This window comes from Sorex fumeus, unplaced genomic scaffold (genome assembly GCF_029834395.1).
Source record: "Sorex fumeus unplaced genomic scaffold, SorFum_2.1 ptg000014l, whole genome shotgun sequence".
Taxonomy (NCBI): domain Eukaryota; kingdom Metazoa; phylum Chordata; class Mammalia; order Eulipotyphla; family Soricidae; genus Sorex; species Sorex fumeus.
Window position 1 is genome coordinate 14,195,263 of NW_026606071.1, and position 17,136 is coordinate 14,212,398.

The following is a 17,136-nucleotide window of genomic DNA, read 5'->3' on the forward strand; positions in this document are numbered from 1 at the left end:
TTATCAAGAATTTCCTAAATCAAAAGACACAACAGAAGCTTTATTTTCAGTTAGAAAAATAAACTAAATGCCTTTGCATATATAACAGCATATTCCCTTAGAAACTTGGAGACTATAGCAGCATGCTACAATCTTTTTGGAGTAGCAACTGATATCAGATGTTTCGAATCCCTTATAAGCATTAATGCCAAACCAAGGAAAGAAATTCAAAACAATAAAATCTTAACAAATATTTTGCCCTTGGGAAAGAACACTCTTCAGCAATTTAAACCCCAAGTAACTGCTTAAAATTTGTTTTAAAGCCTAAATAATAGCAACATAATAAAATAATCCGCTCCTCCATAGTGACCTGTACACAGGAGCAATCACATCTACATCCTTCAGTGTAAAGGAAAACAATCTGCTACGATTTTAAAAGTACGGTACATAAAATTACCTTTTATCGGTATATATTATACTCCCCACACTTTTATTGTATGGCGTTGTTATAATATGTATTCCATAATTAGATGACGCATTTAGAAATAATCATTCCGGAAATTTCCTCTGGCCACTTGTATGATATGCCACCACCTTTTATTGTTTTTTTTTTTTACAGCTGGTTATGAATGAAATTTGAGACTTTACTAGCCTTAAACTGATGAAGTAACTGTGAAAATAATTTTTAAAAGTATTGGAAGGCATTGGGGGGAGGGAAGAGAGAGAGTGAGTGGGAGGGATTGAGAGAGAGAGAAACAAGGAGAGGACAGCTCTCCTAAAATGCAATCCCTGAGAAAACAACAACACTTGGACCTTAGATGTTCTATGCAACTGGAAAGAGGCGGCGTGCATGAATGCAGCCATGCACATACATACACGGACTCAAAAACCTACAAGTGCATCAGCAAAATCTGGCTAGTAAGAAACCTCCGTGGGTTGTTTTTTTTTTTCCCCCCTTTCGATTAAACTTAGCAACTACTCAGCCTTCCTCGCGGGACTAAGTAAAAAAAAACTAGAGTCTCTGAATACATTCTTAAGAACTAATGTAACCCAACACGCTGTCGGCGCCTGTCTCGAAACACCACCGCGGGATAGCGGGGGGTAAATCCCGGCGCGTGGGAAGTGGAGGAGGGTCCGGGGACACCTGTTAAAGCGGGCACCGCGAAGGGGACGGGCTTTGGACGCTCAGGCGAGGTCTCCCGGGGAAGAGGCGGGCTGGGCCTGGATATTCGGCAGAGCTGGTGCTAGCTAGGACCTGGGACCCGGCAGCGAGAGGAGGAAGCGGGCAGCAACTACGCGGCAGGGAGCCGAGAGGATGCTCCGTGACCATCTGTCATACACCCGACCAAGAGCACAAGACACAAAGGGTCGGTGAGGGGGTCTGCGGAGTCTTCGGGGACGCAAAGGGGTGCGGGGTTGAGGGGGGTGGAGAGAAAAAACGAGACGGGGAGATGGGGACACTAGAGAGGCGCGGGGGATCAAGGTAAAGGGAACGCAGAGAAAACCCAGGTGGTAGGGGCCCGCGGCTCAGGAGCGCCCGGGTGAGGCGAGGGCGAAACCTCACCTGATACTCGGGGTACTCAAACATGTAGCTCATACTGCACTTGTTCTCCTCGAAGCCGAAAAAGACGTCCCACAACCCTAGGGTTGCCAGGAAAACCATGAATACATAAAATGCCAGGTTCCAAAGGTTGACGGTGTGGAGAAGAAACATGGTGCCAGCGCCGCCGCTGCCGCCGCCGCCTCCGCCGCCGCCGCCGCCGCCTTCGCGGGGCCCCGGAGCCCTCAGCCCAGCGAGCCGAGGAACGTCTGGCAGCCCCAGCCCGAGCCCAGCCCGAGCCCAGCCGGAGCGCGCGCCTGCGCGGATGCCCGGCCGGCCTGTGCGCCCGCCGCACAGTGCGCCTGCGCCGAGGCGGCCCTCGCGCCTCCCGCCGAGCGGCGGCGGCGGCGGGGGGAGAAAGGAGGTGGGGTCTGCTGCGGGAGCGCGAATCTCCGCCGGGTGGGAAAGAGAGGGAAAGCGGGGAGGAAGCTGGGCGAGCGCGGCCGGCGGCCGAGAAGGAGTGGAGGGATGGCCCGGGGACAGAAGACGCCTGGGTGGGTGGGTGGAGGGGCCATAAGGGGCGGGAATGGTGATGGGCTGCGCACCCTGCCCTGGAGGCGCCAACGACCAGGGAAGGTGAGGGGGGAGGCTGCACCTGGTGAGAGAGAGGCGACCGCCAGGGCGGTGAGGAGGCTGGCCGTGGCCGTCGGCAGTCACGGGCCAAACTCCTCCTCTTACCCTGCGGACTCCTTCCAGTTCAGTTTGCAAACGCCTCGCGGTACTCCACAACTTTGATTTCCCCCCCGGCGTTTAGCGAGCACACTGACGCCTCGCCTCTCCCGGCGGGCGCCTACGCCGAAGCCGGGAACGAACGGCATCCCGAGCCGGGAACGAGCTACTTTTCGGACCTCCCTGGGAACAGACCTTCCAAACTCGGGCTTTAATTTACGCCCCTACCAACAGGTTCGCACGATTCTCGTCTTGGCTGAGGAATGCCCGGATTTCCCCCCCCCCCCCCGCCCCCGGTCCCCCCGAGCATACTTAGTGTCTCCACTTAACGTGCCCCACACCCCCGTTGACGCCCCCACCCCCATCAGGTACTGGCGCGATCCGCTTGAAGCCCCTGGGCCGGGTTGCCGCTGAACCGAAACACCAGAGGGTGCCTATTGTGAAACTGGTTCCACCAGAAAGCCAGGCGGCAGTTTTCGCTCCGACTCTCAAACGACGATAAGATTGGAAGAATTTCGCTTTGCATTTACGCTGAAGAAAGAGGTGTTCCTCCCCCAAAATCATTGGTAGTCAGGTACAGCCACCTCATAACCCTGGAGGCGCTAAGAATGATACAAGGAGTAAGGCGTGGCACCACTACAGCCGATCCAGCCGGAGTACAGCGGGGGAGGGGTGTTTGGCACTGATTGAATTTTGTTTCACTTGAGTTGGCTTTCTGTTGGTTTCAGTGCAGGTGCTAGGAAAAAAATCAAGAGTTTTCAAACGAAAAAAAAAAGCTATAATTTGTCCAACACTAATATTCAGCTGTGAGAGCCACACATAGATTGTGGTGTGGAATTAGGAGGAGTTAGTGCTGAGAATGAGAAGTAACGAGAAAGGAATTAAAGTTATAAATAGAAAGCAAAAACATTGAGTGCTGGACAGGATCACAGACAGGATATCTGCCCTTTGTTTCTCCTCCCATATCAGAACCAGTGCAAATAAACCAAAGATTGAATGCCCACTGTCTTATCCCAGTGCTGCTTAAGCTTGGCATGTTTTATTAAATGCAGTAATTCTGGAAAGGGTCACAGAGTTCACATTTCTAACAAGCTGCTGGGGGAAGTCAATGACACTGGTCAGTGAACTACACTTAAGAGGAAGTAAAGTTCTATCTTGCCTAAGGATTCTGCTACATCTAAGCTCATTTGATGTATGCTCTGATTAGGAAGCTGACAAATCCTACTCTTCCCCTGACCGCCAAGATTTCTAACTGCTGCCTCAATGTCCATTCTCAAAAAGGTATTGTCATCAGTGAACCTTTCGAAGTTCATAATCCTTTTCTCTTTTTCCTTTTTTTCTAATTATGATGATGCCTCTCCTGGCTTAAATTTCTTAAAAAAATGAATCTAACCGTAGATTAGATTTTAAAAATGAACCAGACCTGAGCATCACTTAATTTCCCTGACCATTTTGCCTACAGGCTTCCTTAGGCCTATATATTTGTCAGTATATTTGACTCATGTCAGTATATTTGACTCTTAGTGCCAACAAAAGTGTATTTGCACACTGTTGAATAAACTGACACAATCACTTGAGTTAAAGTTCAGAAATATTTTTATATATTCCTGATTAAATTCCTCCTCTAGTCATCAAACTACCATTTTTTTAAAGCCTATTACACCATTTCTGCCTCCTTTAAGCAGATTACTAGTACACAATTTTACCTTCAGATAGCACTGTAGCACTGTCCTCCCGTTGTTCATTGATTTGCTCCAGTGGGCACCAGTAACATCTCCATTATGAGAATTGTTGTTACTGTTTTTGGCATATCGAATATGTCACGGGGAGCTTGCCAGGCTCTGCCATGTGGGTGGGATACTCTCTGTAGCTTGCCAGGCTCGGAGGAATCGAACCTGGGTTGGCCATGTGCAAGGCAAACACCCTACCCTCAGTGCTATCGCTCCAGCCCTTACCTTCAGATACACAGAAATAACTTTGATTTTCAGATGTATGTTCCTGCAACTCTTCATAACCAAGTCCATCATCTCCATCCAGTCCCAATTCAGTTAATATATCTAAAGTGCTTGGAACCATGCCTGACATGTATTAAACACTATAAATATACTTTGCTATCCTTCAAGAACAGCAAAAGCAAATCCCTCTTGTGTTTTAGTTTCCACTTCTCGTTCTCTTCAGGAAAGTTAACGTAAAGTCCTTGTCAATATTTCCCATCTTATCTTCCCTCACTGGAAGCATAAAAATAGGTCTTGCTAATTTTATTATTGTGGTAATAATGATTTACAAGAATATGTTTTAGAGATACAACTTCAAACTCTTCAAAGTTATGTTACCTCAGAGATGGCAAAGGAATCCTCAATGCACTGCGGACTTTAGACTGAATTGGCTTCTATGGAAAACTGTATATATGTATATGTTTATATATATGTGTGTATATATGTGTAAGTATATAGTGAAACTATGCTGCTCTAAGAAAATATGAATTATTTTTTGCGATATGGACAGAGTAGGAGATGTTCTGTCAAGTGAAATGGAAGAATAAAGACAAATATGAATTAATGGCCTCACAAGGCAATAAGCAATGTCCAATGAAAACCTTTAGACTTTAGTATAGAACAGAGGTTATCAGAAGGTAAGGGGAGACAAGGGAAACTGGGATAGGGGATTGGAGTGGTACAGATGGAAGGGACCCAGGAACACTGATGAAGGGATATTGGTGGTGGTTGAGGTACACATTGTCTAAAGCATAAACACTAACACTTGTTATCTCAATTCCAACATCATAGAACTGCTACCTGCAGGGGACCAGCCCTTAGATTAACAGGTCTGAAGTAGGAGAGTCTGAAGCAGGGGCACTGAGAAGATTAAGAAAAGAGACAGAAATGAGAGAGAAAAAGCGTGGGATCAGGGGGTTAACAGCCTTTGAACAGAGAGCCCTGACTGTCCTCAGTTTGCTATATTTATTGCTTACAACCAGTAAACATTAGAACAGAAAACATTCTTTAGTTGGATTAGACTTTTACATACCTGAGGGTGTTGGTCAAATATAAATATAAGGTTTAGTTAATTATAAATATAAGTGTCAGTTAAACATAAATTTAAACAGATATAAAGTGCCTCCTTTAGGGGAAATTCTTCTAGGAGATCTCTCCGGGGCAAAACTCTATCTAGGGGCTCCACCATTCTGGATTCTGGTCCCCAGAAACTTGATCACTTGATCACTTGACTTCCCATTAATCGCCGATTTGCTCAAGCGGGTGCCAGTAACGTCTCCATTTGTCCCTGTCGCGTGCTAGTGTAGTCCAATGGCATCTGTTCATTCTAGGGACACAAAGAGCCTCAAACCGATCGTTAAGGATCTTGGTGAAGAAGTCTGACCATCTGGTAGGTGGGCGGCCACGCGGTCTTTTGACATCCCGTGGAATCCATTCCGTAACGGCTCTAGTCCAGCGGTCGTCTCCAAATCTCATTACATGTCCAGCCCATCTGATTTTTGACGCCTTAGCAAACAAGACAGCATTCCTGATGATGCCTTCTTGTCTCTGTCAGACCAATGATGCCATACTTGATCTTTCATGCTTTTACCAACAGGTCCTCGATGGATGCATCTGATGCTAGCTTACGTGCATTGAAAGTACAGACAATCATTTTTACCTTCCTTCGTTTTGTCAGCCTAAGCCTAGATCGGCCTTGAGATTTTATCAGCCTCTCCTTCCTCATCCTTCTCAACACTGCCATATTGGTGATGCCTTCAGGGTCAGGGGAATGAGACCCATTGTAATTACTGGTTTTGGCATATTGAATACACAACAGATAGCTTGCGGGGTTTTGCCTTGCGGGCAGAATACTCTTGGTAGCTTGCCAGGCTCTCCGAGAAGGATAGAGGTTTTTGGAGTGACCTCTAATCGCCCTTGTAGGTGTTCCCATGGTTCAAACCATATTTGAACCCTATCAAATATGGTACAGCAATTCTGGAAGATGGATATTAAGTGTCTTATAATGTGTTGTGCGGCTGCTTCACGCTTCACGGCTGTGCGGTCCAGAAAGCGTCCTGGAACGTGGTGGCGGCTGGGTAGTGGAGGTAGTGGAGGTCTGCCAGTGAGGTATTTATCTGGTACCTGTAGGGGTAGGGTGGGTTTTCTGTGAGCAATCCAATCCCTGGGTCTCTGGCAGTTGGTGGAAGCAGACAGGGCAGGGTAGGGTGGGGCTCCTGATTTTAATCCCTTTGTCACCTGTGGTTGGTGGGAGCAAGCAGGGTCCATTGAGCCTGGAGTCCAAGGTCTCAGAGTTCCACTTATCTTGTTCTGTGGGGCTTCAGTTGTGCGTGAGTCTCCGCCTGAGCGTCCAGAAAACATCTTGGAGCGTGGCAGCGACTGGGTAGTGGAGGTTGTAACCATTCTGGATTCTGGTCCCCAGAAACTACTAAATCATAAAAAATTTTACAAAAACTATAGTAACCAGCCAGGCCCAAATGTATATGTTAGCAGGAAAACAGTCAGATACGGTGCTGGGTGAGCCTGCCTAATGAAGTCTTAATCCTCTGCCCTATAAGGAGATCTTGAAATCTTGCAGAAAGGAGTCCATCTATCTATCCATGGCAAATATAGGATTCCCTAGTGAAATAATCTACACATTTTGTGTGTATGCATGTGGAAAGAATAGGCGTACCAGCAGATTTCTAGATTTCTGGATCTAACTAATAATTCTGAAGCTGTTAGGCCCTGGGACTGGGATATTCTTACACTCAGGAGAGGACGTGCTTGCCTAACTCTTTAATAGCCACTTGTGTTGATCATCTCATTTGCCAATTAAAATCAATCTCTAATATTCCTCAATATATTCAATCAATACTCTAATTCATATCAAATGAGAACTGCATTCTGGGAATAAATTTGTGATTACGTTATTTTTCCTTCTAAAAAAATTTATGATTGTGCTGGACAAATGGTTATAAATGGTAAGGAGCTTGCCTTGCACAAAATTAACGAAGTTTGAACCTCGGTACCACCCAAGCACCATCCAGAGTGATCCATAAATGCAGAACCAGAAGTCAGCCCTGAGTGTCACTGGTGTGGCCCCCAAACAAAAAATCATGGTAAAATAAACAGATAGGATTGGTCATTTTAACATTATTTTTAAACCATCCAGTGGCATTAAGTACTTCACAATGCTGAACCATCACCACTATCCATTTTCTTAACTTTCTCATCCTAACTGGAACTTTGTATGCTGTACACAATAACCCACCATTCCACCTTCCCAGAGTCCCTAATAGCCACCACGTTATTTTCTCTGAATTTGATTGCTCCGGGACTTCATTGTAAATGCACCTGGGCAGATTTTTGCCATTATGCCTAACTTATTTCTTACACACACACACACACACACACACACACACACACACACACATATATATGCTTGTTTTGAGGCTATACCTCGCTGTTCTGAGATCTTACTCCTGGCTCTGTGCTCAGGATTCAGCCCTGGCTGAGTCAAGGTACCATATGTGATACCAGAGATAGAACTCACATCAACCATATACAAAACAAGTACCTTCACCCACTGTACTATTTTTCTGGCCCTTTTGAAGTTTATCCATGTTATGATACATGTCAAGATTTCACTCCTTTGTTTTTATTGTTTTTGTTTTTGTTTTTGTTTTTTGGGCCCACACCCAACAGTAACACCTCGGCAGTAACTCCTGGACCTGCACTCAAGAGAAACTGCTGGCAGTACTCAGGTGGACTACATGCAAGGCAAATGCTTTTCCCACTGTACTATCTCTTTGGCCCCAAGATATGGGTCATTTTTTTTTTAATTTAATTGAATCACTGTGAGATACAGTTACAAAGCTTTCATGTTTGGATTTCGGTCATACAATGATCAAACATTCATCCCTTCCCTAATGCATATTTTCCACCACCAAAATCCCCAGTATCCCCCACACCATCCCAACCCTTCCCCTGCCTGTGTGGCAGACAATTTCGACAGTATTCTCTTTCTGTACTTTGATTACATTCAATATTTCAACACCAGTCCCACTAATATTGTTTGGAATTTTCCCATCACTGCTCAACCCTACCGAAAAGGCAATGCTAAACAATTTATTTTGTATTGCTTGTTATGAATAGCATAAGATGCGAGAGTGGCCGCATGCTCCTGGAATTACAAAATTTTAGATAATTAGGGTCCGGAGAGATCTCTGCAGCGAGCTGCTGGTGCTAAAATTCTTTTGTGTGTCTCTGGATTGTGGCCATTAAGGAGCTTAAATAGTAGCCCAGAGCAGTTTGTGGGCATTATCTCAGGGTCCCATCGGTTTAGGGGGATGAGAGGGATGGGCTCCTTCACTATCCCGTGAGACATGGCATTTGCCGTTACTGCTCCTACATACCTGGGCTTCTTGTTGGGTCTGGAAGATGGCGGCCGCCCAGATTCTTAGGGGACAGGACAAGGGACAGCACCTGCTCTGTCTAGAGTAGCCAGGCGAGAGTGGCCTATTGCAAAGTCCAGAGACATCTCTGCAGCATGCTGCTTGGTTTCAAGATTCTTTTGTGTGTCTGATGAGGTTCATTTAAATGTTAACTGAGCAATAAAATATAGTTAACTTGCACAAATATACACTTGTCTGTGTCAACAGTGTAATAATTAATAATTAGGATAATTAGCAAAACGAGAATAATCAGGTTCCACATGATAGGGATCTTCAACTGTGAAAAAAAATGGATGGAAGAGAACAGCAACAAAAGCTTTCAAGGGAAAGGAATTTCTAAAATATATGTTACCGCATCACACCTACCACTAAGGTACTAAAATGCAACTGTGCAGATCTCCCTCCACACAATTATAATTATTAAGAGGGAAATATCCTCCCTGCAACTAGTACCTATAGTCTTGCTTTCTCAAATAGGTCACGGTTCTGAAGGTGTGGCCTATGCTTATCTCTAATTCTTTATCTCCTTGTCACCCTTAACACAGTTAATTTTGTCTTCCCCACCTCCACTCCAAGGAAACTGTTCTTCCAAAGGGAACCAGTGACCCAAATATGAAATTCAGTTTTACTTTATTAAGTTTGCATCTTCTTTTAAAAGTGTCCTTTGTTGTGTTCTTTGCATATGTGTATATGTGGTGTTAAAATGATGTATGTTTGAAAAGTATGATTAGCAGTATTGTAAATCCCAGTATTGTTGTGTTCTTTAACACCATTTTTACTGTATTTTCTCCTTTTTATCGTATCATTCAATCTCCATTCCATGTGATCTACTTCTCTGAGCAGTCCCTAAATATTAATCTCATAACTATATTCTCATTTTTCATTCTACTTCCTAATGCAAAATTCTTTAGTGCTTCTTTGGTGTCTGGAGGATATTCTAATTGGCAAAAAAAAAAGAAAAACAAAAAGAGAAAGACAGGACAGAAACTGAAAGGGGGATCTTTGGGATCCCAAATAAGCTGAAGAGTCAAGTTTCATTGACTTCATGAGGTATACGTAACCACTTCCAAACAAAAATAAACCACCTTTAGCTTGAAAGCACTGGAAGTAAACTCAACACATTTCTCAATTTAATTGAGAATGCTTAATTATAAAATGGAAATCTCAGGGTTAAAGTAATAGTACAGTGTTTGCCTTACATGCGGCCCACATGATTTGATCCCTGGTATCTCCTTATGGTCCCCTGAGTATTGCCAGAAGTGATTCCGAGTGGAAGGCCAAGAGTAAACCTTTGAACACCACTGGGTGTGGTCCCAAAACAAACAAAACAGATTAATATGGAAGTCTCCTTAAATCTACTTTCAATCAGACCTTAAGCTACTAATAAAGGTTTGGAGTAAGTATGACTTGTACGAAAATTGGAGCTATAATAACAGTCAACAAAGAAATGTGAGTACTGTAGAATAGATATTGGAACCACTTGGGGCTGGCTTTAAGCAAGGTACACTGAACCTTTGTCTAGCTTTGACTCTAATCCAAACCAGGTAAAAATGTGGATTTGATTCAGGGGTAAGGACTTGAAAAAAGAAGGGGCAATTGTTACTCTCCATTATAGAGGATCATGGAGAATATTTGGTTAACTAGTGAAGAATAAGGTAATAAATATGAGGGGCTGGAGTGATTGTACATCAAGTAGAGTGCTTGCCTTGCACTCAGACCCTGGTTCGATCTCTGGGACTTTATATGGTCCCCTAAGCACTGCCAGGAGTGATTCCCGAGTGCAGAGCCAGAAGTAATACCTGAACATTATTGGGTGTGGTGCAAAAACAAAACAAAAACACCAAAACAGGAGAGCTCCAAAATATATTAAGATGGAAAACAGGTTTCAGAACAACGTACATGTAAAATATCTTTAGGTACAAATGGAGAGTTATTTAAGCTATGTTACTAGGAAGCATGGGCCGGAGTGATAGCATAGCGGGTAGGGCGTTTGCTTTGCACGAAGCCAACCTGAGTTCGATTTGAGTTAAATTCTTCCGTCCCTCTCAGAGAGTCCAGCAAGCTACCAAGAGTATCCCGCCCTCACAGCAAAGCCTGGCAAGCTACCCATGAAGTATTCAATATGCCAAAAACAGTAACAAGTCTCACAATGGAGATGTTACTGGTGCCTGCTTGAGCAAATCAATGAACCATAGGAGGACATTGCTACTTTGAAGCATACACACTCAGTAACTGAATCAGAGAGGTGGAACTCATGCTTTGCATCTGAGAGGCTTGATTTTTATTCCTGCACCACATGGTTCTTTGAAACCATGGTAAGAGTGACACCCTAGTATCTCAGGTAGGTATGGACATTCTCCCCCAAATCCCATAACCAAAAAAGTAGAAAGAATTTAAAAGCAGTTATATAATTAAGAACTAGTTGAGGGGCTGGAGTGATAGCACAGCAGGTAGGGTGCTTGCCTTGCACGCGGCTGACCCAGGTTAGATTCCCAGCATCCCCTCAAACACCACCAGGAGTAATTCCTGAGTGCAGAGCCAGGAATCACCCCTGAGCATCGCTGGTTGTGACCCAAAAAGCAGAAAAATAAAACCTAGTTGAAACAATGAAAGAAACTATGTAAGATTTGTGAAAACATAAAACAAACCAAAGAAACAATTTCAATTGATTTAAACTTTCATTTTTGGGGTGGAGGCTTGAGAAACCTGTAGGTCCCTCCATATGATTCTCTGCTAATTTGGCTGGTTTGGTTGGTGTCACAATGAGAGTGCCTGAGGGAGAGGTGCTGTTCCAGTACTGCTGGGGCCCTGAGGTGCTACAGTGCCACGCTGGTTGTGTCAGGGGGCTTTAGTACTGCATCCAACAGTGTTCAGAAAACCAGGTGATACCAGGCACTGGACCAGTGTTCCCTGCTTGAAAAGGATGTGCTGTCACCTCTGTAATGTCTCTTTGGCATTATTTTAAATTGCTTTATAGATGACATCCCAGAAGTGCTGAAGGGCAGAGGGGACATGCAGTGCTTAAGCATCAAACTTTTGCACAAACCAGGAATCTACTCTACTCTTCAGTAAAATCCCTGGTGTTCTAGTGATTTTAGAACTGTACTCTACATTCTTAGTGAAAATATGCTCAGGACAAATAGTACTACATAGAAATTTTAAATTTCATCAGGTTAATTATAAATAGTATTGTTCGGGGGGAACTATTATTTATTCTTTATATTGTAGGATTAAAATGAATGGATACTTAAACTAATGTTAGGAATTAAGATTTTCAGTACAAGAAACTAAAGATGTGATTAAAAATACCTTTCCCCCACCCCCATGATTGATGCAGCTTAAATCTTATAGGTGTAGTTTTTGGAATACACACCAGCAATCCCAAGGGACAATAAGGAAGGAATTGAACCATTTCTTATAATAAATTGAGTCTTATAGATATTGTTTTATTCTTTAGTCTAAAATTGGTATTATTTATGATCATTTTATATATTTTAATATGCTTTGCTTTCAAAGAAGAAAGGCAATAAAACCTACACAGAAATAGTATTAAATGTGGTGTAGAAATGAGGCAGAGTAAAGCAGAAGAAATATGAGTTATTGGTTCAGAGAGCAAATACAGCACATAACGCATTTGCATTGAACACAGCCGACCCAGCTTTAGTCTCTGGCATTGCATAGATTCCCCCAAACACCACCAGAATCACTATCCTTGAGCACAGAGCCAGGAATAAGTATTGAACACTGCTGGGCTTGACCCAAAAACCAAGAGAAAAGTAAAATAAAAAGAAATAAGAGAAGTTATTGATTGCATATTTAATTGAAAAAGCCAGGGAACAGAGAGTAGGGAGAGTCAACGGTCAGGGATTTAGCCATTGGTCAGGAACCTGATCTAGAACCACACCATCACCTTCAGGTGTAGCCTTAGAGGCCCTCCTAGCATGTAGAGCTAGTGGGGCCCTTGCATGGATCCACTTGGCCCAGTTAGTCAAGTATTTCTAGGAGTGGTCCCTGATCCCCTTTGAAAGCTCTCATTCCCCCAACAGAGTCAGAGTTCCTTAAGTGCTTTGTAATTTTGGTTTGTGAACTCTTCAGCATGAATTATATTCTACAGTGTCCTGTGCTTACCCTGGGTTGTGGGCACTCTTGTGACTCTTTACTCTGATTTTTTGACATTTATATACATAATGAGAGTAGTCTGAATAATTGGAATCACTTCCTCAAGTTAAGTGATCTGCGTTGCTGATTTTCTTATATTTAATCCTATTTAATGATAACTGTGGACTAGATACTCAATGCTCTCATAAATTTTTTTCAATGACACTAATAGATTTTAATCTCTAGAGAGGTCAGCAATGTTGTGAAATATGTTTAATCTAGAAATCCTATGTGTTTGGAATGTTACAAATAAATAAGTAAACATACTAATTTTCTTTTAATTTTATCAATGTAACTAACACTCCTTACATAACTTTTAAATTATGAAATAAAATGCCTTTAAAAGTTTTACTTCAGTGGGGGAAAAATAAATAAAAGTTTTACTTCAATCAAGTAGTGAGGAGAAAAAGAAAATTAAACTACATTTAAAAATTAAAAATAATTCCTGTGCTTTCCTTTTGTTGTTGCTGCACACTGGGGATTTTTATATGCACCTGTTTGCAATTTTGTTGTAGTCCTCCCATATTTGGTTGTGGGATTCACACACTTAGATTTTCACACACAGCGAGTGGTGCTTGCTGTGGGTTGTGCATTTGGTTGCAGTGCTTGCACACTGCACTGTGGTGTTCACACTCACTTGGTTTCAATGCACTAATGATCACATTCAAATAAATGTAAAATGTAATAAATGTTATTCGTCGATTGCCTCGAGCAGGCCCCAGTAAGTCTCCTTCATGCTAGCCCTGAGATTATATTCAAGGCTCTTTAGGAGAATGAGACCCATCATTGTTACTGGTATTTGGCATATTGGGTACGCCACGGGGAGTTTGCCAGACTCTGCCGTGTGGGCAGGCTACATTCGGTAGCCTGCCAGTTTGTCCAAAAACTAATGATCACATTTGAATAAATGTAAAATGTAATAAATGTAAAAGGAATAAATCTGTCTGGGTGAGAATAAGGGCTTGGAGCAAGAGTCACGAATTAAAGAGAATAAAGATACTTGGAAATTATTGCTTTTGTGTATGTGTGTGAGGTAATAGGGATCAATCCCAGTGTCCCATACATTCAATGGAAGTGCTGCATGGCTGAACTACATCATTAACCTTAGGAATTAACTTTAAGAGATGGAATTTACAGTCAATAAAATGTGATTGACAGCAGACTCAATAGTCGGTTTTCTCTGTTCTCCCCAATTTTCCTGTTTTTTTCAGCTAACAGAGATCTCTTTGTGTATTTTTCTTCTGAAGACAGAAAATAAAAAGTAGGTATGATGCAGTAACAACACATCTGATCATTGAAACAGATTAATGAGGCAGTTGTTTATTGATGTCTAAGAGCGAATAATCTAAAGGCAGGTGTAGAACATAATTCTGCTACTGGATACTAAATGTTAGAGCCATGAATACAAAAGAGGAAATATTGAACTGTTTAGGAGAAAAGAGATCCCAGAAAAGAGTGACTTATGTACGTAATAGAGGCTCAAGTAATGCTTCCTGAATTATTGAGTGAGTTAATAGATGGATAGATGGCTGTGGTTAGAAAAAGGAAGGTGAATTTCCTATGGTTCAAAGTACAAAAAGGCAATCTGATTGTTCTTCTGACACTTTCTGAGAGGCATGCAGATCCATAGATCACTCAAAACTTAAATGTGGCTATAAAGATCATATTTATCAGTTTTTCATTTGGATATATGCTCATAGAGTGTTTAGTTGTATATAGTATACATCATATTTTTAAGCGATAGATAGTTCCAGTAAATTGTGTGAAAATCAAATATTAGCAAAATAAAATCTCAATGAGGCTCTGTCATAAAATTACTCATTTATTCAAAGAGCACTGATGATCAAGGGATCTGAATTCTGCATTTTCTGTCACCTAGGTATGATTTAGGGAAAATGTCTGGATCTCCTTAGGGCTTCAGTTTTTCATATATAAAAGATCTCTAAAATATTATGACTCATATTTTGAGCCTTTGAAAGTTAATGTAACCTTTCATAAAGGAGAAAGACCATATTCTGAGGGTCAGAGACAGGATCGAAGGTAAGGCACTGACCGCGAACTCTGGTTTAATAGACACTGCATATGGATACCTGAGCACTGAACCAGAAACTGCCCCAAGCACCACAGGGTGTGGCCCAAAAACAAACAAAGGGAAAAGAAAACCGGAAGCAAAGACCTGACAGTCATTTCTTACTAAAATATTTATTAAACTCATTAATCAGTTTCTCCAAAACCTGTAGGTTTTGTTTAGACTATATTTAGTTTTTGTTTTATTGACTGGAGGCTAAAAAGACTATCTTCTCCATATGCACTAAACAACCTCATATTCCCTAAGCTTTAACAGAGAATGGAAAAACTGAGTTGTCTGGTATGGAAATCAGTTGGCTTTTAAAATTATTTTTCTAAACTATTCTAGTCTCAATGCAATAACCTCATTCTATATTTTTGTTTTCTAATAAGCCCAATTTTCTCTTTATCTGAAGCCCAAAACATATAATGGTTTGGTTCTTATACACTAAAACTTACTTCACTTACACTTAATTGATTTAAAGCTCCTCCTCAAATTGATGCTTACCCCTTACACAAATAGGAATTAAATAAATATTTGTTTTTAATTTATTTGAAAATAAGTCAGCTTCTACAGATCATAATCTTAAAATTTTACCTTTTCTTTGATACCTCAATGCTTTAAAGGGAAAGAAAATACAATGCTAGCAACTCTGAAGCTGAGAGCTCTGTTTCCAAGGAAACAGAGAGTAGATCATCAAAAACAAAATAAGGATTTTCAGCCTGATTACCTTTTTTTTTCACAAGTGCAGTCTTTATTGCTGCAAAATGAAAGGCAACATAAACTCAGACTTACAATCCAGATATTTTGTTTCTGCTGTACTTCACTATAAAACCAGGAAAACATTTAAATCACTTAGATTATGTGATGTTTTTCTTATAGAGCTAATTCATTCATAAGGAAAAAGAAAAATTTTGTATATAAATAATTATGCATATTTAACTGAATAACCTAATGTTCTTTAACCTCAAAACTGTTAAATGTTTAAATCATTTTATCTTCAGAGGTAACATTTCTTAAGAATAAAATATGACTGTAATGATAATTTATAAGAAAAATTAAGACTTCTAGAATAAAGTGTTTTATTTAAGGAAAAGAAATATAAAGAGGAGAACGATTTTAAATGGTAGACATCAAGAAAATAATTGTATTTTCATTCCACAGAGCAAAATGCCATTATAACATTGTTCTTCAGTCCACAAATTTGTGTTTGCCATGAATCAAGTAATGACACTGAAAAGTAATAGAATAAAAATTTAGTTTCTATAATATGTAGGTGTGCTATATGTGTTTAATAAAATCTGTATTCCCTCAAATGAGCATATTTTATACCTTAAACTCACACACTGTAATATACCAATTATATCTTAAAAGAAAAAACTATATTCCTTTATTTAAATTTTTTAGTTAAATCCAGTTCTTTGGGGTGAAGTATACATTAGAACCTTGCTATAATGGGAGTACAGTTTGAGATTTTTAGAAGACATTTTAATATTTCAGATAATGAATAATAAGATTCAGATAAGTATGATGAGAAAGAATGATTATTACAATAATTATTTGTGGTCTTATGTAAATTTTCTTCTTATAGCTCTATAGGTTGTCCTTCCCTGACCCACTAAAAATTGTAGGTTTTCAAAGGCATGACTATGCAGTTGTCTTGATCATTTTGTTTTTGGTGCCATAGATTGAACCTTGCCTCACACATCAAGGCAAATGCTATCTATATGCTGAGGCATATCCTTAGCCCCTGTTCTTGGTTATTTTTATTACCTAAATAACCTTTAATACCAAACTGTGGGTCAGTTCTAATAATTAGACATATTTCAAAAGCCTTTAAAAATTTATTTTTGTTTTTATTTCAGTAATACAACTTAAGGCTTTACTTATATTTTGGCCTTTTAGTAAGAAATGAAAAGTTGTGGTATTCAAAGGTAGTTTAACTGTAAACTAATCATAAAGGTAGACCACTGTAAAGCAACTCTTAATTTAAAAAAAGTATAAAACGTTGGGCCCTAAAATATTAAATTAAAAAAATAAGCTAATATAGAAGACATAGTATTAACTTTAAATTAACAATCCAGTATGTTTTATGAAGAATATTCTAACATATATAGATAGGATATTTCTCTGATGAGCATTGTGGCATAGTAAGTATCTTGTGAGACTGGTACTAAAGTAATAATCAATTATATGTTAGGTCATTTATAGAGTGTTATCAGAAAGCTAAGC

At 40.9% G+C, this 17,136-nt stretch overlaps 1 protein-coding gene across 1 annotated transcript in view; it reads right to left on the reverse strand.

Moving 5' to 3' along the window:
- Positions 1 to 1,716, reverse strand: part of PGAP1 (post-GPI attachment to proteins inositol deacylase 1) — a 92,692-nt gene extending 90,976 nt beyond the window's left edge. Inside the window, exon 1 of the mRNA XM_056111798.1 lies at positions 1,544 to 1,716. Coding sequence (XP_055967773.1) covers positions 1,544 to 1,693 — 150 coding nt within the window. The 5' untranslated portion in view covers positions 1,694 to 1,716. The remainder of the gene's footprint in view (positions 1 to 1,543) is intronic.
- Positions 1,717 to 17,136: the final 15,420 nt, after the last annotated feature.